This window comes from Camarhynchus parvulus, chromosome 3 (assembly GCF_901933205.1).
Source record: "Camarhynchus parvulus chromosome 3, STF_HiC, whole genome shotgun sequence".
Taxonomy (NCBI): Eukaryota; Metazoa; Chordata; class Aves; order Passeriformes; family Thraupidae; genus Camarhynchus; species Camarhynchus parvulus.
This window is the reverse complement of record NC_044573.1, coordinates 107,750,254-107,776,021: the sequence shown is the minus strand read 5'-3', so window position 1 is coordinate 107,776,021 and position 25,768 is coordinate 107,750,254. Positions and strand designations below refer to the sequence as shown.

General features: G+C 38.1%; 1 protein-coding gene across 7 annotated transcripts in view; it reads right to left on the bottom strand.

Moving 5' to 3' along the window:
- Window positions 1-25,768, bottom strand: part of SUPT3H (SPT3 homolog, SAGA and STAGA complex component) — a 259,112-nt gene that overhangs the window by 55,215 nt on the left and 178,129 nt on the right. For all 7 annotated transcript variants that reach the window (XM_030944325.1, XM_030944322.1, XM_030944323.1 and 4 more), the window contains one exon: window positions 1,223-1,298. In XM_030944325.1, coding sequence (XP_030800185.1) covers window positions 1,223-1,298 — 76 coding nt within the window. The remainder of the gene's footprint in view (window positions 1-1,222; window positions 1,299-25,768) is intronic.

The following is a 25,768-nucleotide window of genomic DNA, read 5'->3' as shown; positions in this document are numbered from 1 at the left end:
TAAATGTCAGGGAAAAAGAACTGTATAGACATGGTCATTTAAAAACACTGTGAAAATAACACTGAGATATTTTTATAGATCACAATCTCTTGGTCAGCAACATTCTATTTTATTTTGAAAATTTAAGATTTTTACTTGTTTTGTCTCCAGATGGCAATTTTGGGGTTTTAAAAATGACTTTATCACAAACCTCTCATTTCCTGAAGTCACCCTAATCTGAAGTACCATTTATCTAATGGTTCACAGATGTGTGATGCCAAATTATAACTAAACATAAAAAACATATTGAATTAGAAAAAGAAATGCTTACAAAACATGTTTTCCTATGTTTGCTGACGTTTGCTGATGGAGAACAGTATCTCAAATGCGTCATTTATTTGCCATCAATGAGTCATTTTTTCTTTGAATTTAAAAGGAAGAATAAGATAAGGTCTCCTTTAATAACACCACTGTGTTCAAGTCTGTGTTGTAGGATCATGTGCTGTTTTGTCATGATTTTTACTGGCTCATTCACCTCCTTTTCTCTGACATTTGACCTAAAACCTTAGTCATCACTTAACCACTTCTGTAATGATGTTTTACTACATGATCAAGCCCATTAATTTACAGCTCATTATAGTTGTGGCTCACAAGTACTTCTAGTAAGTTGGTTTTCAGTGCTAGTAAAGCCCTAATTCTGTCATCGTGTTATTAGTGTTGGAATGGCGTATACTGATGAACTTGGCTAATGGTGAATAAATTCCACAGCAGGAGCTTACAGCTTAAAATAGAAAAGACTCTTTAGTAAGTTCTTTGTGTCTCTGTGGATCAGGAAATAAAAGCAAAACTTGCTGCTCTTCTCTAATTTTAGAGGCACTCCAAAAAACCTGCAGCCACGAAACTTTGCTAATGTGCTGACTTTAGCACCACCACGACAGACTTTGGGCAAGTGTGGTTTTAATCCATTAGCTCCTCACCAGTCCTGTCTTTGCAGTCATCCCCATCAGCTCAGTATTTGAGCACATAGAAAGCTTGGTAAATATTCAAATAAAATACTCAGCCTGACAGCCTGAAACTGTGCTAAATTAACTGTTCCCAGGAGTTACACAGACAAAGAATTTAAAGTTTTATTACTGTGGATGAAACAAAAGCGCTTTCAAAAAACATGAGGTTCTGGTGTGCTCTCTATTAAATGAAATAATAATCAAACATCTTAATATAGTGCAGCCATTATAATACTTACAAAAACTCAATTGCCGACTTTCACAGAATTCTGCGTACTGGACTGAGTCCATGGCTCGTGTTTGTCTTTCTGCTCTCTGACAAAACAGTAAAAGTACATGATGTACCTTATTCCAACAAGACTGCATTCCACAACAGAAATTATAGCACCAAAGAGCCCTTTCCGCAACCTTGAAGCAACCCTCCCAAATTAAACATGCATTGAACAAGTCAAGATGCAGAAATATAAACCACAGATGGGTTATTAGTCTTGTGAGTTAAATTTCCCAGAGGAGAGTGTCAATTCCTATTTTCAAAACCTGCCTGCAAACTGCTCACCCAACCCAGTGGAGAGGGCTGAGAGGAGAGAGGTGCTGAGCACTGCTGCCCTGACCAAGATGCACATTTAAACTGAAGCACATGAGTATTCTGCCTGTGTTTACAGATAACCAGAAAAGTAAAATGTTCTCCTGGACTGGGGCCAACACGTTCTGCACTGAGCAGAACTGAACCTGTGTGCCTCTAAATTGCGAAATTAATAAATTCCATCACACTGATGTGTCAGACAGAGAGGGGCATTGAAGTGTCCCTTCCCACCCTCAATACACAGCAATAAATAAATAAATGGTGCACATTTCTGTTTCTTTTTTTTTTCCCTCTCAATTTATGCTTCAATTTTTATACTTCTGAACACTTCAGGAAAAGAAAGGAAATTAGATTGAATTAGAGCTTGTGTGAGAAAAAATATCTTCAAATGTTCACTACTGCATTTAAGAATGTATTTCACATGGAGTCCAGTGACAGGCAAAAGAATGCATCTCAAAAGAGTCAAGTTACAAAGCCAAAAACACTATGCACACTCTCCCCTCTACATATACAGAATGCTGTAATTGAATCATGGTTGAAGCAGCACTGAAGTCCATGGTTAGGTCTGAGCAGGTGCTTGAGTTCTGTTTACTTCAACAGAGCAGGGGTGATTTTCACAAGGTAAAAATCTGGTCTCCATAAGAGATTAAACCCTTCATGCATCAGAGGCAGGAAGCTGTAGTTAAGATTAAAATGAAGGATTGTCCCTTTCAGAAGCAGACAACTTAGTCCAATTTCTCAATCAAGCAGACTGTTTTAAACAACAAGGAAAGGAATACAAGTGTCTGCCAAATTAATTCAATTAATAAACCATCAAACCTGAGCTATCACTACAGATACAAAGTGGTGTCAGGAGGGGCTGATGGCACTGTGCTTGTGCAGTGAGGCCATGAAGCTCAAGAAATCACATACAAAGAGTGAAAAGTACAGGTGTGCTCACACTCAGGACAAAAAACAAAGGAAAAACCACACACATAGACACGAATTTTGACACCCTGAACAATTTTATAGCTGATGAAATCAAAATTGCAGAGTTCTGAGATCTTCAATCTGATTTAATAGAAGACAATAGGGCTATTGGTAAGTAAGTGTGTGTGTGTGTGTACATATATATATATATATATATATATATATATATATATATGGCTCCATGCTATACAACCTGAGTTTGGCTTTAGCAGCTCTCAAATCAGGAGAAAAAGCAATTAAATAAAATTAGCACTTCAAATTCACACTTTCTCTGTCTATTCTATGCCTTTTAGGCCACTCTCCTACAACCACCCAACCCTTCACTTATGAGATTGGCTTCACAGCCAACATGATCAATTTAGCTGTAAACTAAACCCTAAGCTGACCAGGAATACACCTGGATTGTCCTTTCTTTTCTTCTCTACCCAGTCAATCATTTCAACTATATTTGGGCCTTTAGTCACCATGGTAGAAATTTTTCTACTCAGGCATTTTCCACTTCTCCTATGCATAGCTCTGGCAAGCTGACTACATCTTGAGGAGCTGCCATTTCATATTAGAAAAAATTTTCAGTTAATCCATTCCAACAAGATGTTAAGTCTAAATTGAGTTTTTATTCCTTTAAAAATAATTTTCACAATCCATGCTGTAACTTCAACCCATTACAGAACTCAATTTTGCCCCTGAATTAATTCAGCTATACTTTTGAAAACAGAAGGCATCACAGAGATAATCTAATCTGAACTTCTGCATAGCACAGGACACTTCTCACATAATATATCCTAGAAAGAGCAGTCCTAGAATTCCTCATGTAATTTTACTTTATGCTTTATAAAAGCCTCTAATTTGGGGTTTAATTTTTCACATGTTTAAGAGATATCTTCTTCAATTAATTTTAAAAGCTAGGTTTTTTTGCAATGTGGTTTAAATTCTGTAATCCTTTTTTTTTCCTGTTCCCACCTACATGTTAAGCCATTAGCTATTACCCTTCACATCCAGCCCTCCCAGGGATTTAAAACCCCTTGAAACAAACAGGAAGACATGGAAAAACAAAATCACATGACATGGTAATGTGAGGAATTATTCTTCAAAGTCTTACCTGAGATGATAAAAAAAGCCCAACATGTACAAATTTGACAAGGATACTTTAACTTTCACAGGCATCCCATAATGCAATATGGAAATAGCAAAACCAGATTAATCCCAAAAGCAGTTATGTCAAATTAAATGATTCAGCAATGGCTACTCTCAGCAAATAGACCACAGAGCTCTGAAAAAGCAGACTGTCAAAGGCTACAGGTTTCATTATAAGTATTACAAGTTTCGTTTTAAGTGAAGAATCTCAAAGGTTTATTAAAAGAAAGGTGCTGCTGAGGGATTTTTCCAACAGGAACTTAATTTCTCTCTACAAATTGTATACAGTAGTTGTCTAAACACTGGATTTAATGATGTTCTTATATACTAAATAAATACTTTCAATTGCTTTCTCTCTGTAAAAATATTTTTATTTAGCAAAATTACTTACATATATGTGAAATATAATTCTTTTCTTCCTTCAATTCTCTCTCTAAAATAATTCTTTCTTAAAGGTGGATTCCAGTATGATGCTTGAAACCGCCACCAAATAAAATAGTGTTTGTCATAAATAACTGGACTTTACTTTCTTTCCTAATTCACTTTAACAAAAGAACCTTCACATGATGTCATGGAACCTCACAGTTTGAAGGATAAAGACAGACATTCCTTTAGTCCTCCCAGTTTTAGAATAGTCTATAAATAACCATCAAATGCAGCAGAAATGAACAGATGAGTGGCACAGCTGGGTCATCTTTAAGGAAACACCAACCCAAAGACAACATCTTTTTCCTCTTCATTTCTCAAGACCACAAGCAGTATTTTTTTTTCTTCTGTATCATCCCTGCTTCGAAAAATGAAGCAGATACAACAAATGGCAGCAATGACACTGCTCAACTGGATCATCAAAAGAATTAAAAATAGATAGTTTTTACTCCCTCTCCAGTAGTACTAGTCACTCTAAGCAGTTAAGAGGCTGAGTTATGTGCTGTACTGCAGAGTTAAAATACTTTGCATGCTTTCCTTGGAACATGCTGAAGGATGTAGTAGATAGGACCTGGCATAGTAAACGTCTGCTTAGTCTTCCAAAAATGTGGTGCATTGTATCTTTCTTTCAGCATAGAGAACTAAAAAGGGAAAGGAAAGAAAAAGGTAAAGAGTTGCACGTTGTCACCTACCATCCAGGATGAAAAATAATCTTATTTTTATTCCATTTTGAAGCTTTCACACTTGACATACAAAGCTCTTTGTGTGGGGGGAAGAAGGCAGGAGGCCAAATGTTAACTTGCTCACTGACTGCTCTGTGTTTGGAGGAATTGTGCCCAGGAGCTGCTAAGCTGGAACATTTGAAAAACATATGTGGCACGGCTGGACACCCCTGTGCTTGGCAGCAGTGCTGGGATGAAGGTGCTGGCTTCCCAAACCCTCACATACTCATCTTGTGGAGTGATTTCCTGGTGCCCTCTGCTCAAGAACTCTCACTGTGGGCCAATCAGGGTTTCAAAGGAGCCAGGTCGCTACCGCAGAGAAAACCAAAGCTGCCCTGCAAGGGCTGATATTGTCAGAATAGAATGCTAAATAATTTATTTTTTTATTTAGACTAGAGAATAACAGGGCACTGTGTGCTTGCCTGACAGCTCTGGGGTGGAAGGATAAAAACTGCAGGGTGGTCAAGGCCTGAATTGTTGTAGGGCAATGGAGATGCTCCAAGGGCTGGAGCACCTTTCCTATGGAGCCAGGCTGGGAGAGCTGGGGGTGTTCAGCCTGGAGCAGAAGGATCCAGGGAGACCTTAGAGCCCTCTCCAGGGCCTAAAGGGGCTCCAAGAGAGCTGAAGAGGGACTTGGAACAAGGGATGGAGTCACAGGACAAGGGAGAATGGCTCACACTGACACAGAGGTATTGGGAAGGAATTCCTCCCTGTGAGGGTGGGGAGGCCCTGGCACAGGGTGCCCAGAGAAGCTGTGGCTGCCCCATCCCTGGAAATGTTCAAGGCCACTTTGAGCAGCCTGGGAAGAGGTCCCTGCCCATGGCAGAGGGTTGGAATGAGATGATATTTTAAGACCTCTTCCAACCCAAACCATTCTGTGATTCTGTGAAAAACTATTGAGATAAAAAAAACCCAAAAAAAACCCAAAACACCAAACCCGCCCCCTCCCAAAAAAAACCCACCAAAAAAACCCACAACCCCAAAAGCTGAGAAATCAAGAACAAGGTAGCTCAACATTGAAGTATTTAAAAAATATGCTGAAAACACATTTTTAGTTTTCTGAATTTTGACATTATCTGAGGATTATCACTATCTGAAGGCTTCCGTTACATAGAGGAAAAAAGGTATTTACTGTTCTGAGAATCCCTTGAATTGGTAAGCAAAGAAAAAAAAATGAGAGGTTTAAGAGTAAGCATTTTTGAAGTCTAAGCTTACTCAGAGTTTTATACATAAAATAAAAATGTCATTTGGGGAAAGATCAATAGGTTTTGTAATGTAATACTTGATTTGGTTATAAAGTACACACATCCAGGGGTTTTTTTTTTGTCCCCCTCTTATAGAACACACCATACATTCTGTAGCAGCTGGACAAATCTGCATAGCAACTTAGGGCCTTTGATTTAATAAAGGCTTTGAGTGCTCATGTGATTAGAAAAATGTTCCCAATATTAGAAGAAAAGATGAGATCTTTTGCTGGTAGACCAAGCTGATCGCAATTTTAATGTATTTTCACAGTAAAAACAGTTTTCTTTTTTCTCCGCAGTATTATTAGTATAATTCCCCATAATAATCAGAGTTTAAGACCTTAAACAACCTTAAAAATCTCAAATTTTACACAGATTTTAAGGATCTACAACTGCAAATGACAAGAAGAAAAGAGTGAATTATTAAATACTAAATAGTAATTGAAATATACTTTAAAATTTTAATCTTCCTTATAGAATTTCTGTCCAGAGACAAAAGATGGAATTTACTTGAAGAACTGAAGACCTAATTAGTCATCTAAAGTCTTTTTATTGAAAAAGACATTAGACACTTTCAGTGAGCAACTTCACCCTGAACTCAGCATTTAAAATGTTGAATGAATGACATCTATGAATTTGTCTGAAGTTCATCAGCTGTGGCCATCAGCAATGGAGCCCAAGGGATGCTGGATTAGCTCGACTCTGCACAGCTCAGGCATCCTCAGAAAGCCAAATGAATCCTGCTGTGATGAGTGAGGGGTGAACACCACCAGCACCAACAGGGCAACACCTTCCATTTCAGGGCCAAGTGAGGGCCAAGAGTAAAGAATGACTCAGTAAATTCAGCTCCTGCTCTGATCTCCAAGCAATTCAAGAATAAACAAGGGCAGGTTTATGCCCAGCTGAAAGTTAACTCCATTCATCTCCCTGGAACTATGGAACATGTAATCCAGCAAAGTATGTGCAGATAAGTGGGGGGAAGGGATCTGGCAGGACTATTCAGGATTATGTAAAAATTTCAAGGGAATTATAAAGAAAGAAAGCAAGTGAAATTGCACAGACAATAACAAAATGAATGGATTCATTCCCAGCAGTCATGATCTTATTGCTTAAGGAATAAATAAAACTGACCTCCTGATAGGGACTCACTGCCCCTGTAATACTTTGCCCTTGAACATATGCAAAATCTACACATGCAGTATTTATTTGAACCAGTTCCATATCATATCCAAATTCCTTGTCTAAATTTATTACTGATAGTCTGAAATGCGGGGCAGGAACCTGGAAACAAAACATTTCCATTTCTGGAATACCTTTGATTTTTACAGGAAAATATTTTTTTCTTCTATAATATGCATCATCATGAATTTTGTAAAACTATGTGTTAAATTTATGGTTATCTTCTGTCAGTGCCTTCCAAAAAACATAAAATAATTTTGGATAAACTATGCTACCAAATGAAAAAAGTTATGTGGGATATATTGATATATTAATATATCAAGACTACTGACTTCCCTCACTTTTCTGGTTGAGGACATTGTAGCACTTTCCTGTGGTTTCCATCTGGCTGTACATCAAAAACTTTACATACCATGTTAATATGAGGATACCTTTATATCTTCTGGATAGCATTCCTCTGAAACCTTACCCTGCCTCTGTATCCATTCATGAATGAGGTTCATATAAACAGCTTTAGCACCTCACCAATAAATCTTGTAGCCACCAAAACAGGGATCACTGCAAGGCGTGGGAGACACAGACAGCAAAGCGGCCTCTTTTGCATCTTGAACTCTAAATTTTTTCTCTTAGTGGCAGCCAAAATCAGCCATCACATTCTATTTTTTTAATATTTCCTTTAGCTGACACACTGTTTGGACTTGTGGCCAGAAACTCAAGGAGTGGCTTTTGTCCAAGGCTGTTTATGGGGCAAAATACAGGCAAAACACACCTCACACACTTCCTCACCATCCTCGGTGTGGGAGAGATCTGTGAGATCCAGTCCTGCTCCTACTGATCCAAATGGAATGGCAGGAGGTGAAGAGGGTTGTTTCAGCCCCAAGTTAACCTGGCAATCAATCCTAGACATGCTCAGTTTAAGTGAAACTCAATTCCCAGACATATTCTATCTGTTCACCCAGCTACAACACGGCCAGAATTACTCAGTGTAGAGCCACGACTTGTTCAGAAACACATTCAGTAAAGTTTGTAAACTGAGCAGTAGGGAAGTTTGGGAACAGCTGGGGACCACCTCTCTCTCACTCACTGGCTTTAAGTGGTAAATGCAAATAAAAGAATAAAACTAAATAAAAAAAGAAGCATGCCAAAACTCTACCTTGTTAATAGCCACTATCAATACATCTTTCTAAAAAGACTTCAGATAGTTTCACTAATGTTAAATTATAAATGAAAGGAATTCTTCAAGAGAATTGTTCTCACACTCTTCAAGTTGAAAAGGACATGAACCCAAGGTACATGCTAGTAAGAAACACTTGTGATGTAAGGTTTACTCTGTTAATCAGGTCTGTTGACAGAGACTGTGAAATACCCTCCTCAATCTTCACTTTAAAAAGACGATCATAAGAATAAGGAAAATTTTGACTGGTAGAAAGCAGAGTAAGTTTCAGAACATATGAAAAATACATATTATTTTGAATCATTTTAATAATTATAATTCTGTCTTTTCCCTTGGTCTTAATAAAACAGGCTTGTCTTGTATTCATTCCCAATTGAATAGCCAGTTCTCACAGTGCCTGCCTTTCTTTCATCATCCTGCACAAGAATAATTGTAATTATTCTTGTGCAGGAGATTCACAAGCAATATAATGCTACAGGCATATCCATGCAGGCATGCTTGGCAGGTGATGCTCTTTCAGTCAGAGAATGAAAAAGGTTTCTAATTAATGGAGGGTTTTTTTGAGTTAGGTTGCATCTCAATTTTTTTTTAAAGACTGATTTCCAAAATAATGGCAAAACATACACACACAAATTAAAAAGACACAAAACTTTTGCTATATTTATAACTAATTAGGTGTGCAGTACAGCAATCCACTTGTTAAGCCAAGATTGGGTCTTAGGATTTAGAGGTGAAGTCTTGATTCTGTAGTGTCCCCTGCAATGTTTCATTTAACATCAATATCGGTAGGGTGCCACCCTACAAACATCTCCCCCAATTTAAGGTTGCACCTAGAATACATGAATAAACAGTTTAGCTCGGCCATTTTCCATGACAAGTTCAAATCTATCAACTTTTATAATGAAATTGTGTAAGTGTATTCATGAATGTCTGAGAGAAAAACATAAAAATTATTAATTAAACCTAAAACACATGGTACTAAATACTTATAGATGTTCTCTCCTTGGCATATGACTGGAGAATGCAAAATTACTCAGATTTATTTTGTGTGGTAGAGTCTGGTGTAACCAGAGAACAATACAGAGTGGTACTCAAAAATGTATTGCTTCCTTAACACCAGAAGCACAGAGACATTTCTCAACTTGTGGTATTTACACCACTGACTCTAATTCTGTGGTTGGGGCTTGAGTCTTTTGGAAAAGCCTTTCTAATTTGATAATTGCAAGACATGGAACTCCAGATAAAAATCACATCACAAAATTCAGGGAATAAGTGAGTCATACACTGAGCTTAAGAGGAAATGCTTCCCTTAGAAAAACAGTGACCAGGAGGAATTGCTTGAGATGTGCATGTCTCCAATAAAAGGAGGATGTGGACTTGCTGGAACAGTTCCAGATGAAGACATGAAGATGCTCAGAGGGCTGGAGCACATTTCCTAGGGAGCCAGGGTGGGAGAGCTGGGGGTGTCCAGCCTGGAGAAGAGAAGGCTCCAGGGAGACCTTAGAGCCTCTTCCAGAGCCTAAAGGGGCTCCAAGAGAGCTGGAAAGGGACTTGGGACAAGGGTGGAGGAACAGGACAAGGAGGAATGGCATCCTACTGCCAGAGTTAAGGGTAAGATTGGATATTAGGATGGAATTATTCCCTGTGAGAGTGGTGAGGCATTGGTATAGGCTGTCCAGAGAAGCTGTGGCTGCCCCATCCATTGAAGTGTCCAAGGCCAAGGTTGAATGGGCCTTGGAGCAACCTGGGATAGTGGAATGTGTCCCTGCCATGGCAGGGGGTTGGAAATGGAAGATCTTTAAGATCCCTTCCAACTCAAGCTGTTCTGTGATTCTGTGATTTCTCAAAGCAATTTATAACAGAAAGATGTCTCAGCTCTACTGGCTGAAATTGGCTGCTCTTTGAACAGCCTTTTGAACAGTCCACACCTCCTGACCTAAAAGAGAACCAGACTCAAAATTCAGAACTCCTTCCGGGGTTCTGCTACTAATTTGACATCCAAGTAGGTCTGAGTGCAAATGAAGGCTGAATTAATAATATTTAAGGGTCATTTCAATGGTTTTGTTTTATTTGATTGATCATAAAGTAGCACAAAGCTTATGTGTGGTGATGCCACGATGCAGCATAGCTGTGTGTTCCCAGCTTGCACAGGCTGGGGGAGAAAAAAAGCACAGTCAAACCTCACAATGTGCCATGTATGATGAGTAAGGAAAGGAGACACTAAAAATTGCTGTCTGAAGTGATGGGCTTTGAACAAAAGCATTATGCTCTTAATTGGGGCTCCCATCACTGAGAACAAAACTTGGCCCAACGTGAATATGTCCTTTGTCAAAAGTAAATTGAAATATTGAATATTGTTATTTTTTTAACTATGCAGAAAATTCTATACTACTATTCATTATTGTTTCTTAATTTCTTTAAATACAAATTTTTCTTCATAGTAGCCTTATGAGAATCATCTCCACTATATACATGAGAAACAGAATCATAATAATAAGATCATTTTCCCAAAGGCAGTTTGTTTAATTGGCAAATGCTTCTTTTTTTCACCCTACTTTCTCTTTTCTCTTTCTAATGTTAGAGAGAAAAAAGGAAAACATGAAGATTCTGGGGTTTAACAACATGCTTTAGTATTTGGAATTAAGCTAATTTAAACCATCAGCTAATTTGACTAATTTGGAACAATCTATTTTGTTAGTCTCTTATACCATGCCCATTGATAAATATACCACAAAATTATTAAGCGTTTACATAAAACCAAAGAAACATATGCTCTCATTAATTCAAAACAATCCCCACCATCCAAAGCCACTAAAGGAATTCTCTTATTAAGCATCCCTGTTCCCTTCTTTGGAAAAAAAACCAGAAAAACTAAAAGAAAAAAAAAATTAAGGCATGTAACTTTTACAGCAATACCTAAACCAGTTACATTCCATTTTGCATCAGAAGCAGAACTGAAGTTTTTCAATGAAACTTTAGTGATACATTATTTAAAAGCAGAAAATTCAAGATTTTAATTCATGAGCACAGATTTTATTAGTTTGGCTAAGATGGGAGGATGAAAGTCAAAGCAAAAACTGACTGGTGAAAAACTATGCAAGCGTAGGCTGACATTCTGTAACACAAAGAGTAAAGTAGCAAACACAGTTTTTTTAATAGTGACCTCCCCATGAATTATCTCTTAAATAATCTCACCCATTTCATGGCAAAACAAACCAAAAAGTTGTCTGGGGAGCCTCACTGAGGCATCCCAACTCACCTTTGAGAGAAGAAATGGTTCAGCATATCCTGGTCTCTTGCTCTGACCGGCCAGCAGCACTTCCTGCTACAGACTCTTCATGCATTTATTAAAAATGAAGTACCATGACAATAGTTTTGATGCAAATTTCTTTTTTTTAAATGCTGAGATGAGGGGAAGGAGAGCTAAGAGCATCTACTGTATATGGGTTCATTACCATTAGCTTCACTGATAGTTTATCCTGTTTCCTAATGAAAGCAAAAAACCCCCACCGTGTCTCTATTAAAAAGCCATCAGATTTGGTATCCTGGTGACACTTTAAAGAGCACATTATGTGGGAAAACAAAATAAACATTTACCCTGGCAAATGGAAGTGAATCTGGGTTTTGACATACTTGGCAGGAAGGCAGAATTATATTCATGTCAAGTATGCAGAAAAACTAATATAATATTTAAATATTTGCTTAAGTAATATAGAATTTAAACCAATATTACATTAGAAGTAACATTTTTGTAAAATATTTTAAAGTTTTTTAGTATTGGACATGCCATGAAAGTAATACTTTCAGCTGAAATTTCAGCCTTCTGCAGCCTTTGTTACACTCTCCCTTCACTTATAAGGTGGGAAAGAGCCCTCATCTTCCACTGACAAGTTTTTATTTATATTTCCAAGACAAAGGCAGTTCTTGTGCTGATGGTTTAAACTGATAATGAATATATGCAGCCTTCCAAAGAAACAACCCTGGAGAACTAGAATCTTACAAATATTGATATAATGAGCTAATGTTAACACCACCTCAGCTCAACCCTACAGCAGACTTCTACTGTTCCATACATGTGTGTGATTATTTGAAACATCCTTTACCTTCCAACAAGACTTGATTCAGAGAAGACAAATCTTCATATCCCTCAGAAAGTACCTGAATGCCAATGACCTCTGAAATTCTCAAATACACTCAATAACGTAGCACTAATTAATAAATAGAACTGGTTATGGGATGCTAATTTTAATTCCAAAAGTAAGGATTTTGGTGTACTGTCTAAATATACAACTACTGGACTTTCCGTTTTCTAAATCTGAATTCATATTATCTGCACATATCCACAAAAATAACTTTTATCAGTTCATCACAACTATAATTATGAAATTTCAGGTAGAATATTCTTATCTACTAAAAGTATTTAAAAATATTTATTTATGATTCTACAGTTTATTCTATTCCTTTCCTCTATTCTATCTATGTCTCCATAATTTAAGAAAAACTTTGCCTAATTTTACCTCATTTGGAGGCACATGCATAATTAGAAAATATCTTAAAACATTTTTAAGTTGCCATAATATTATAAAACTCAGAGCAACAGCATCAGTCTTCAGTGTAATTGCACACTGTAGAATTACATAAATTTAAATCACTTTAAAATAATTAATTTAAATGAAACCTGATTTGTAAATTTAATTATGAGCTATTAAACTAACTGCTGGGATTTTCAGTTTTCCTAAATCAGCACAGCCCCTCTGAGCCTCATCATAGGAGAGAAGTCACAGCTTTATTTCTGATCATCAATTAAAAGTGACTTAAAGAGTATTGAGATTGTCAGGAAAAAAAAAAGGAAATTTGGGGAATTTTAGTTTTTATCTTCATAATTTGCAGTGTCTGATACACAATTTTTCATGCTGCATTAATAATGGCTCTTGTATATAATATTCATGCAATCAGTCTGTTACAGAAATAAACATCAGGACACAATTCCCTGTGCACATTCTTAAAATTGCTTGCAGTGAAAAGAATCCCTTCCAAAGGAGCTAGCACCTTTCAATTCAGCATGCAAAATATTTAGTCAATTCCAGAAGGTGAAAAGAGATACCATATAGAAAGAATTCTTCTTTTTTATTTTGTGGTTCTACTTTTATGCTACAGTTGGTTTTTTAAAGATAGAAAGCTTTGAATTCAAGAACTTTGCAAGAGTTCCTCCTAAAAAAAGCCATGGCTTTAATTCCTGTTCAAAATCAGATATATAAATATTAAATATATGCCACAGTTAAGACTGATATTCCTATTGATGGTCACTGAAAGCTTTGTAAATTTAATGTGAAAACAAAAATTATTTCGTTTTTGAGATGTCAAAACCTGTTCACATTTCTAGGGATTTCTGACATCTATTTAGATTTTTCCTGGATGTCTAGGCTAACTGAAATGGAGGATTAGGGAGTTTTAGGGAGGTGGAGAGGTTCCAAAGTGAATCAAAGATCTATGAAAAAAAGAAAAAATTAAATAGCCCTACTCAGAAGAATGCAAAAAACATTTTCAGTTCAAAATATTACAATTAAAAATTAAACATTATTAGGATGCAAAGAACAGTATCTTTAATACCAAGATTCTGAGGCATAGCTTGGAAGGTTGAAGTGTATTTAGAATTAAAGGTTTAGCAACACAAACAGCCGTGGTCTGGCGTCAATTACTTGACTGTGCTGTTAGAAGCTGCTATAGACTGTCATGCCATCACACATCCTGGAGAAAAATTACTCTTCAATGGTGGTATCTTGAATTTCTCAGGGTTTCTGAATTTTTCTGACTTTTTTTGAGTCAAATTTAGCATCTCTCAAAGATGCCAATGCCTCTGCAGCATTTTTGTTTCTTCTTTTAAAATACAGCTCAGGGTACCAGGGCTGGCAAGGCACAAGAGCCATCTCACCAATGCATTCTTCTAAATTCTGGAAGCAGAAACCAGATCTCCAACCTTGAGGTACGTCAAGAGTTAACTCCCCTTTAAAGAAGAGTGTGATTAGTAGCTGGAAATCTGCCTGACTTCAGTAGATCTGAGGATGCCATTACAATTTTCAGATATAAAATAATTGGCTGATGATACAAGCTGACAGCTAATACATCTACAATAAACATAAAAAAAGTTATTTCCAAGCGGATGTAGGGAATGTGTTCCGTTTCCAGACTGTTTGATATGGTCTGTGTAAGGAGTGAGGGCTCAATACCAGATGCTGGATGTTCTACAAGCTTTTTCTGCAGATGTCTGCAGCCTGAGAAAATCAACAGTGCTTTGAATAACACCCCCAGTAAAAGCATCTTCTTGTCAGAGTCCCTGTATGATATAGGATATGGATCCCACACAAGTGGATGAACTGATTTTAAATAATACCATCTGACAATGGGGGAGAAAAAACTCTTAGTAGGTCTGACAAAGTCCTGGAAATGGCTGTTAGCCTTGGGAAATAAAATCCAGCCCCCTGACAGAGACTACCCGTCCTTCTTCTGTTTGATCAAATGGAAACCCAAACTTAATGATTGCTTCCGAAGTGCCGGAGGCAAAGTTTCAACAGCACTTAAACACTGCTACCAAGGAGTCCCTGTCCCTGCCCCTCACATGTGCCACTCAAAAGCAGAGTGAGGAAAAGATGTTAAGGAATTATCTGAGAATAAAATACATGCATCAGTGAATTTTTTGTATGACCACTTTGCATTGCTATCTTGTAGAAATGTCTTATACCACACCAGGAGTGCAGCACACACAATACAGACACCAAAGAAGATCCTGTGTTCTTCCTCATGCCAAAGAAATTCCAAAAGCCTGCCACTACCTGCATTAAAAAGTTAAAAGAGCTACCTCTGAACACATAAAACCACACATTCAACTTGGCCCCCTACTTCACCAAGATCTTACTGAATTCACATGAAATATTATCTAAAATTTCCTCTCTATCCAAAGTCAGTATTTTTGCTAGTGACAGTATATTATGGTCTTGTCCTCCATAAAAATTTAGGTCTAGTTGTACATGTACTTTGTCAAACCAAAGAGGGAGCAGTGGCTAATTTTTGTCATGTTTTAAAGTTATTTTAATGCAAATCCCAGATTATTAAAAGGCCCAAATGCTGATTACAAGAATGTCTGTAAGAATAAACTCTGCATATGCACTCCATGAGGACTTTATGTAAGGTAACAACCTGAAAATGAAATCTGCTGCTGTTTTTCCTGATTATCCAAATTAAAAGAACCTTTTCTGACCCATTTAATATAAGTGTATACTTGACTAGGTATCTTCAATTTTCACAAAGATGGGAGAGCAGAAAGAAAGAATAGAGAAGACAAAATTTAAAGTTTGAGGGGCTAAAGACCCAAATGGAATCATGCTGCCTTGGGTCAAGTGCATAAACTATGGCAGCATATTACTCATGCTGTTCTGCAGGAATGTTGTAGGTCCCGTTTCTGGTGGATTGGGAGTGGATGCATCTCCCATTTTGCAACATGCAGAGCTTAATTGTATTTTACCATTTCAACAGACATTTAGGAAGCTTAAATCTTGCTGCTCCTGGTTCCTTTGCTGCACCAGATGTGTGAAGCTCTCCCCAAGTGCAATTTTGCACAGCAGCCAGATCATATTCTTACGGAAGAATACAGCAAGTAACATTATAGATAAAATAAACCACAGCGACCGAGACAAAATGAAAGACAGAAAACCCTGTTCCTTATGTACATAAAACATCTATTCCAGGAAATACCAGCAGCTACAGATTACAGAAAGAGCAGAAGCTGGAAAGTCCAATTATATGCTACCTAGATTTTTAAACAGTTCTTAGAAATCTGAGATGGTTTGTCATCTATTTGCTTTATAAAAGCTCTTCTATTTCCACCCCACTGGCCATTTTAATATCTGAAATGGGAAACTTCAGTGCAGGACCACAGGATGGTAGAATAATTTAATCCAGAAAAGTTTTGGGCCTTCCAGAGATCTCTAGCTTGACTATGCTCAAAAAAGGTCCAATTAGATCAAGCGGCTCAGCACCTTGACCAGCCAAGTTTGAGGTACCTCCAAAGATGGAGACTTCCTCATCCTCTCTGGCCAACCAGTTCCAATCTTTAATCAGCTTTTCTCCTATTAGGTATCAGTTCAAGCTCTGTCCTTTACCATGCACATCCAAGCAGGTTCTGGTTCCATCTCCTCCTGTCATTAGTTGGAAACAGCAATGAAATTTCCCTTTTGCCTCCTCTTTTTCAGGCTGAGAAGCTTTTGTCTCCCAGTCTTTCATCAGATGTACCCCCTATATTTCTTGGTGACCCTCTGCTTCAGTATTTCAAAGTCCTTCTTGTACTTGGGAGCACAAAATAGGCCACAGATTCCAGATGTGGTCTCACAAGTGCCAGATCATGGGGAACCGTTGTTTCCTTTGACCTGCTGGTAACCTCTGCTGGCACAGCCCAGCACGTGGCTGCCCCACACGCTGTACCCTTGCATGGGGTTACAGCATCCACATTTACTATTGCTGACCTTCATGTCAGCCTATTTCTCCAGCCTGTCAACAAGGTCCTTGTGAATGCCAGGCCTGCTTTCCACACATTTGACTGCTCTGGATTGTGACTCAGTATTTATTTGCCATGAAATGAATTACTGCTTTTATTTAGTTTATACGATCCAGCAGCTAATCACGTCTGAGTTGAATGCATAAAGAGAATCACAGAATTATAGAATAGTTTGGTTTGAAAGGGACCTTAAAGATCCCTGGAGCCGATCCCCTGCCATGGGCAGGAACACCTTCCACTATCCCAGCCTGCTCAGAGCCCCATGCAACCTGGCCTTGGACACTTCCAGGGATAGGGATGACTTCTCTGGGCAACCTGTGCCAGTGTCTCACCACTCTCACAGTAAATAATTTTCTTTCTCATATCTAACCTTAATCTCACCTCTGTCAATGTATGCTTCACGAAAATGTAGTACAAGGAGAGGCAACTACTCTGGTTCTGAAATGTCCTGTGCTCACTTTAGTTCCTTCCTGTTAATTTATATAGAAAATTGATGAAAGTAAAATCACATTAACCTACATACCTTGTACTCTTCATTGAACTTGTGTTCTTATTCTTACTCTCAGTACTAAAATCACATGCCCTATGGAAAAATCTGCCAGAGGTTCCTATCTTAGGGATAGTCTGTAAGGTTACAAGTGCAGCTCATAGTTACAAGTCCTATCAGAATGAGCTTTAAAACAAAAAATGCTGACATTTCTCATTCCCTAAGGAAAAAATGTGTTTACTATTGGATTACCTTAATGACCTTCACCTTAGCAACAGATCCTTTGACTTTCCTCATGATATCTGAACTTGAATGTGAATATAAATGTGGGAAAGTTTGGCCCCTTGTTGCTTTGCAAATGTGAACAAAAAATGACAACACTTGACCATAGTAATTAGGTAATAGGTAATCAAATCTTGTGAAATGCTGGATTGTGGTCTGGAATTCACTGAAAGGAAGATGACAATATGGAGATAGAGACTATTGGGTGAATCAAGTGATTCCTAATTTTTTGCTTAAATGCCTGCGGTTCATGAAATCCTCTCTGACTTCAATGAAAGAGTAACATTCAAAAAATCCTATGTGAATGAAATCAAATACTATGGACAGCACAGCCCAGGAACCAGCAAACTGACCTCTTTATTTCCGGGGAGAAAAACTGCACTAGTCTTGGCTAATCCTGTGGTCAGATGGAAAAACAAAAAAATAAAATGCCAAACCAAAATTAAAAGCAGAAAAAGAAGAATTAAATATACAAAAGGAGAGACAGAACAAATCTCTGTTTTGCCCAGGTTCCAGCAGTAGAAAGCTATGATCAGTATAACTACAAAACTAGCTTATGATAATTATTTTCAACAGCCATACAGCACCCTGTGGCTCAAACACTTCTTTAACCAAACGAAACATCTTTGTATTCAATAACCCTCTATAGATTACTCCCCCCTTTAAGTGGTGCAATTCAATAGAACTGAGCTCATTTTGGCTATATTTAGCTGGAGTGCAGCCTGAAAACTACTTCCAATGCTCCTCTATGCTGTCTGTGTGCTGCAGACTGGCTGGAGAGTCTCTGATGACACACAGTTTGCTCAGTCTGCTGTTAGAGGGCAAATTCCAGTTAGAAAGAAAAGGATTCTCAGTCATTTTGTGGGAGGTATTTGCAGGGTAAACCCATGGGCCTGATTCAAAGCAGGTTTTAGTTCCTGGCTGGAGTTTAATACTGGGAAAGACAGTGCTAATCCCTTAGTGGATATACAGGGTAAGGAAATAGAAAAGGGCTTCTCTGCTCTGCCTGTGATGTCTAGAAATAGCAGATAAATTAACCTTCAGATAAATGAGCCTGGCACAGCCTTAGGCCAAGGGTCTTGCATCAGCCTCCTATGGATGAAGCAGAAAAAATTCCTTTCCTTTATATTGGCTTGTGAGTGTTCTCCCTTCTTTGCTGAGCCCAGGACCTTACCTGTTACACCTCAAAACCTTTCCTGCAGCAGTTGAAACAAAAGAACACCCTCAACTCCCTTCTATTTCACGCCATAGAGAGCCTTCCTCTATTGTCTTCATGTGTTAGAAGGTGCTATTTTCTTCCACAGACAGATTTTTGTGATTTGAAACTTTAAATGGAAGGAAAGAGAAATTCAGGGGTGTCCTGGAGCTTGGTCACACAGTGGCTGACAACCCAAGGTGCTCCTGTCTATGGAGTTTTCCAGATGGGAGTGAGAGAAGCAAGTGGTTGTGAAGATTTCTGCCAAAAATACAGGGTCTCTGTGCTGAGATTTTAGTCTCACTCTTCACAACAGTGTCAGAAAATCTCTTCCTTGCAACAAAGAAAAAGTAGGAATCTTACAGAATAATACTGTGTTTGAAATTCTTATATAATTTTAACTTGTGTTACAACTCCATGGGTTTTTGAGTTTTGTGAATCCTGTGCAAAACAGTCTCAAAAATGGTTTCATGCAAGTGATGAGTTCCTTCTGAAAAACTTGAGAGGACAGAAGTGTTCTCAGTGTAGACCTGGTTAACATCTTACCATAAGACATAAAGAGTTGTTGCTTCCTCCTCATTTAGAAAGGACCTCAATATTTAGGCTTAGTGAACTTAAAAGACAGCAATTTGCTACATAAAGGTTCAAAGATCTGAAAAAATAACTTCCACTCTAAAGTATCTGAGTTACAGCCTGTCTTGTAGACAAGATTTGCATTATTGCATCTCTAAACAACCTCAAAAATGCAAATGGCTATTAGCACAAATTTAATTACTTTAAATTACAACAAGAGTTTTCAATAACCTCCTACCAATGGGACCTTTGTCAGACTTCAGCATCAATCCTTGCTCCCAATTCTCCAAAGTTTACCTAAAAAATAACTCAGCTGTGAGTACCAATACAGGGTGATTAGTAAAGCTAAGCAACATGTTAAACATGTTAAAATACGTTCAGAAGAAAAATGCTTTGTTAGTCTTGTATTTGGCTCCTAATCAAATGCTCCATGGAAATACTGTTTATAAGCATGTGTGTCTACATTTAATCACAGATATAAATACTATATATATAAAGTTTCCTTCCACAATTTGAGACACAGTCATTTGGGTGTCAAAACTACAACAGCCTCAAATCTTCCTCTTCCTCAGAGAAAGCAAACAGTGGCAAAAAAATACTCAAAGAACTAAAAGACAGAAAAGCAAATAACACCTTGTCCTTCCAGCAAAGCTGCCTAGATTTGCAGTATGAGCAACATTCACTAAAATGCTCAAAAACCCCATGACTGAAGATCCAAACAAACAGGCCACTCTATGTAACCATAGCAAGCAACCCCAATGTGAGAAAAAGCCAATAACGTTAGATTTAGCAGTGGGAAAAGTTGATTGATACGGGCTGTGACAAGAAATCTTTTCCACTCAGGGGCTTTTTCCCATTCCAAAGAGAATGACACAACATTTACAGCCATATAGATAATAATGAAAAACTGTTCCTGTTTATTTTCTGTTTACTTTTAACCAATTCAATCACTGCCCAAGAGAAACAGTGCTTTCTCACTATGTCAAACATTCCCAAGCAATGTGTAATCAGAGAAACCATTAATACCACCAGGCTTATTTTTATACCAAATAATGCTTACAGATACTTTGATGCCAAAACAGCAAATTTAGAGTTGAGTTGCTACCAGTTGTGCTTTGCACTCATCTGGAAAAACTGGGTGGATTGATGCAATGGAATTAATTCTTTCTATATTTGCATTCCTAACTTCCATTTTGCAGTATTGAAAAAAACCCCCATTGCCTAGAGAATAAAGGTTTTTTTTGTTGATTGATGTTTCATCTAAGTTCTTTTTAATCTTGGCATCTGTGTAAATGAAAAGCAGTAGACAGTATATAGGGAGCTGGTGTGACCCTAAAGTCTATTTTATATCATCATTACAGGGTTTTTTTAATATCAAGGTCCCACAGCACACAGATTTAACCATCCTGGAGGCATTGGGAGTACTTTTCTTAACATCTGATGAAGTACATTTAAATGTAACTCAGACGTTTCAAGGAATAACAGTTGGAAAAAATAAAATTATTTCTACCTCTGATCTAAGAAATTAACTTCCCCCTGGATTTTTTCCTTCTCATTTCTGAGTACAGAAGCCAGCCTAAGTTTCTGGGATGTTTAAACTTTTAGGCAGGTACCACTAAGTGAAATTCAGCCCAACTTGTGAAAGTGATGAACAGAGCTCTCAAAACAGCTTAAGGGAGTGGGAAAATGAGATCCTGATCTTGCTTTCCTCACTGTACCAGGACTCTTGTGTCCTTGGACAGGAACTTTGAATATGTTATTTAGCCACTATAAATCCTTTTCTACTCTTGGCCAGGTGTTGACGGTGGTCACAAGGGTGTTTGGGATGAAGGAAGAGACGAGATCCTTGACTCATGATCAGAAGGCTTGATTTATTATTCTATGATACATGCATCTATTATACTATACTAAAAAGAAAAAGAGAGGAGAGTTTCCAGAAGCTACTAACCTAAGCTAAGAAAAGTAAAGAATGATAACACACAAGCTGGCTTTGACAGACTCCGCAAGCCAGCTCTGCTGTGACTGGTCACTGAACCAAAACTTCCCCAAGAGACCAATCACAGACCCACCTGTTGCATTCCACAGCAGCAGACAATCTATTGTTTACATCTTGTTTCTGGGGCCTCAGCTTCCCAGAAGGAAAAAATCCTAAAGAAAGGATTTTAGTGAAAAGAATGTCTACAACAGCCAGGACTCACAGGTGAGGATGATACTGGTTTGCATTTAGGGCTGCAATTATTTAGTCCATAAAAAATGTAAGATTTAAGGGATTTAATGTTATGGCTTGTCCTTCTGTCCTGCCACTGGCACTACTTTGTCCATTTTTGACAATGTTTGGTAAAGAACAGTACAAAAAACCCCGCAGGGATTACACTATCAAATCTTACCCAGGGATGCATTATTTCCTAAGGTGTAGCTGTTAAAATCAAAGAAGGTTTATGGTCAATAAACCATGACTCTAAAAAGTGAAAAATTTATTTGATTTGGGCACAATATTGTGAGATAACAGAAGCCAGCACTCAACTAAATCCAAAGAATTCTGTCCCAAAATATAGATACTGTCAACATGAATCTGATTTCAGCAAGGAAGTCAAAAATAATTCTTTGAAAAGAAAAATAGATATATTATCAAAATTGGAGAGCAAAAGAGACATGCACTGAGAATTGATGCTTAGTAAAAGAAAACGTCTTAGTTTGTCTTCCAGCATGCAGTTTCTATTAAGTGTGTGTTGTCTCTACTTTCCATATGGGCTTTAAATCAGATACTCCTTAAAGACTAATGACCTGCCCTCCCACACTGGCATAATTTTGGCCAGTGAAATGAGCATACTAAAAGGTTTCAGAGTTCTTCCTAAATCACTTCCTGATTATTTTCTCTGTACATCTTTTCCAAATTTGTACGATGAATTTGAGAACTTCAACACCATCTTTCAGATCCACCCTGAAAAGAAGAGCTTACAGTTGTTTACTTTTTTCTGATTTATGCACTTATGCCCTCCAATTTTCACTCTCTCAATTAAAAGACCCCAAGTCCATGCCCAGGGTCCAAGGACAATCATCACAGAGCAACCTCTGTCCATGCTAATGCTCTCCTAAGAGAGTGGTCACACCCAAACCGTGGTGGGGAGAGCTCCTGGCCTCTGCTGCCTCCCAGGAGTTTACAGTCATAGAATATTTTGGGTTGGAAGGGACCTTTAAAGGCCACCTAGTCCCTCTGCCCTGCAGAGAAAAGGGATATTTTCCATCAGATCAGATTGCTCAAAACTCCTTCCAACCTCACACTGAATGGTTCTGGGCAATCTGTGTCAGTGCCTCACATCCTCATTGTATAAAGCTTCTTCTTTATGTCTAAACTTAATCAACCTCCCTTTAGTTTAAAGCCATTCCCCCTTGTCCCAGCACTCCCCAAGTCCCTCTCCAGCTCTCCTGAAGCCCCTTCAGGCTCTGGAAGGGGCTTTAAGGTCTCCCTGGAGCTTTCTCCAGGCTGGACACCCCCAGCTCTCCCAGCCTGGCTCCATAGTAATGGTCTCCAGCCCTCTGAGCATCTTCATGGTCTCCTCTGGACCTGCCCCAACAGCTCCTTGTTTTCCTATGTTGAGGGCCCCAGAGTTGGACATTGTTTGGGACAACATGACCTGGTTCAGGTCAAAGTGTGATCACTCAAAAGCTGATGATGATACTCCAGCAGGAAGGAATCTTGTTCATGGTGTAGTTTAATAATTTACTGTAAGTCCAACCTATTTCTAAGACTGAAACAGAGTGAACTCCCAGAGCACGATTCCTTGTACCTCAAGATGCAGTTTGGTGTGTTCAGGGGTCTTGTTCAAATACAAATTAAGTCTGTCTCAAAAAAGACAAAATTAAACAGGAGCAATTAAAAAATGTAAAAAAACTATATATTCAACCTACACTTTAATGCCATCTACCATCTTTTGCACAGAGCCCATTGCATTGCTGTGAGCTTTAGAGATTTCTCACTAAGACAAGAATACTGGTGAGCAGCACTGAAAAAATGACATCCACAATGAACGTCCTAGAATAAAAATAGGTATCTATGGTTTTTAAATATCACTTCAGCAACTGAATTTATATTTAAATATCAATTCAGCAATTCATAGGACAGTAGACCTTAAATCATAGAATCATAGAATCATAGGATAGTTTGTGTTGGAAGGAACCCTAAAGATCATCTAGCTCCAACTCCCCACAAAAGAATCAGAAAGTAGGGATTGAACTTAGTTTTTTACCATTTGGTTGGCTTCAAGCTTGCTTTAAGGTAGTCTGTTCTTGTAGGGAAGTTATCTTCCCTCCACTGTTTATTCAAACTTGCAATGTACTATGAAAGCATTATGGTAGCTACTGCAACTGAATTATTGCCATATAACAAGTGAGTGTTGGAAATGTATCCTTAAACTAGCAGTCAGAGTGACAGATGAATGGTGTTTCCCCTAATCCTATGGGAACACAAGTGAAACAGAGCACTCACAGCATGATGCTCTATGAATTCTTTTGTGTGTCAGCCCAGACTTCTGATGGAAAGACTTTTTCTTGGGGGGGGGGGAGAGAGAATTAAAGCTATAAAACAAATGAAAAAAAGATGGGTATTTACAGAATGAGAGAGATGTCAGCTTTGCAGTGACGTTGAAGTTTTTAAATAGCTACACTTGATTTAATGGCATGACCTGGAGAATGTGATAGTGGTTCTCACAGGAAAAAAAGCAGCAGAACTGAAGTTACCATTCACAAAATCACAGCCAAACCTGCAGTTGGTTGAACTATGGTCAGGAACCTGAGAGGTTCAGAGGAGCAACGTAAGGACACAAGCACCTAAAACTCCAAGTCTACCCAAACTGCAAAATAAGGAAAAAGTCAAAGATTTTAAAGGAACAGGGACATTTTTGCACCACCAATTCAGTCACATCCCACAGAAATACCATCTCTCCTCTCTAAATGATTCTTAAGAGACACAGGAAAGCCAAATTGCCATCCTCTTGCAAGGTGTCAGTTACTGTGGATTCTGCCATATAACAGCCAAAGGAAGGGAAGTTGAATTCCTGAGAACCACCAGCTCTGGCTATTCCACAGCCCAACCTGTGCAATAAAAAAGGAGTTTTTGTGCAATAAAAAAGAGAATCACATGTGTTATTCTCAAGAGACTGGCACACGTTATGCAGACCAGTTCTATGATCCATCTCTTCTTCCCATGCGCAGTTCAGTTAGATCCAGGAATGAGAATCACTTTTTCCATCTATAAATGTTCTTACTCTGAGCAGCGTGTCACTGGTGCTTTACTGCTGTCTCAGGAGAGCAGGATAGGAACTGTTATGAAGTGAGACAGAGGTGCTATTCCAGTTTTTATTTTGTTTTGATTTTGCCAATACAGTTGGCTGGTTTGCGTCTACTTAATGCTATTATTGCAGTTTTTATAAAAAGTCATCAGAATGTATTGATAAAATAATCACGTGTTATGACAAAGTAGTGTGAAATATGTTCTTAATTCCTGCCCTGTAGAAAGAGTATTTTAATAGCATTCCACCTTGCATCAATGTCCCTTTGCACATTGCTGGTATTACTGTTCCAGAGACATTCCCTTTGTTTCAAATTAAAACCATGGGATACACCAGTAAATTCTATAGACAATCCTAGATGAGTGTCCTTTGCTTTTAATATGGCAGTGCTGGCGGCTGTATTTCAGTCAAAGAAGTGTAGAATTGTTTGCTCTCCTTTGGTAGAGTCCCAAAGTGGCTCAGAGCTTTCCTGACTCCTCTGTGGTGCAGATATGGAATGGACCCCACAGCACTGCAGGCAACAACATGAAGGCTTAGCTCTAATTTTATGAAATGCTTTAGAAGGAATGAGTATAAACAAGATTTGCATTTTGTATCATAACTGAAACCATACTGCTAAACAATCATATCCTGTTTAGCCCATAATGACATCAGAAATACATGTTTATCATCTACTGTGGACAGCTTAGCATGATTTTGGCCCAAGGCAAAGTGGAACTGAAATAATTTACGGTTGTCCAAACTAAGATAACCACACATTTCTGAGGTAATTGATACCTAAAAGGAACATTGCCCTTAGATTGAAGTTCATGATTTCAGTACACTAATTCCTTAACAAAACACTGTTAAATTGTCTATTGGATTTCCTCCAGAATTTAGTGTGGATTAAACAATCTACTGAAGACAGAAAATGTGATACAGGAGATTAGCCCATCCACTAACAACTCTTCCTTTAGGAATGGATCACATTTCCTACTATCT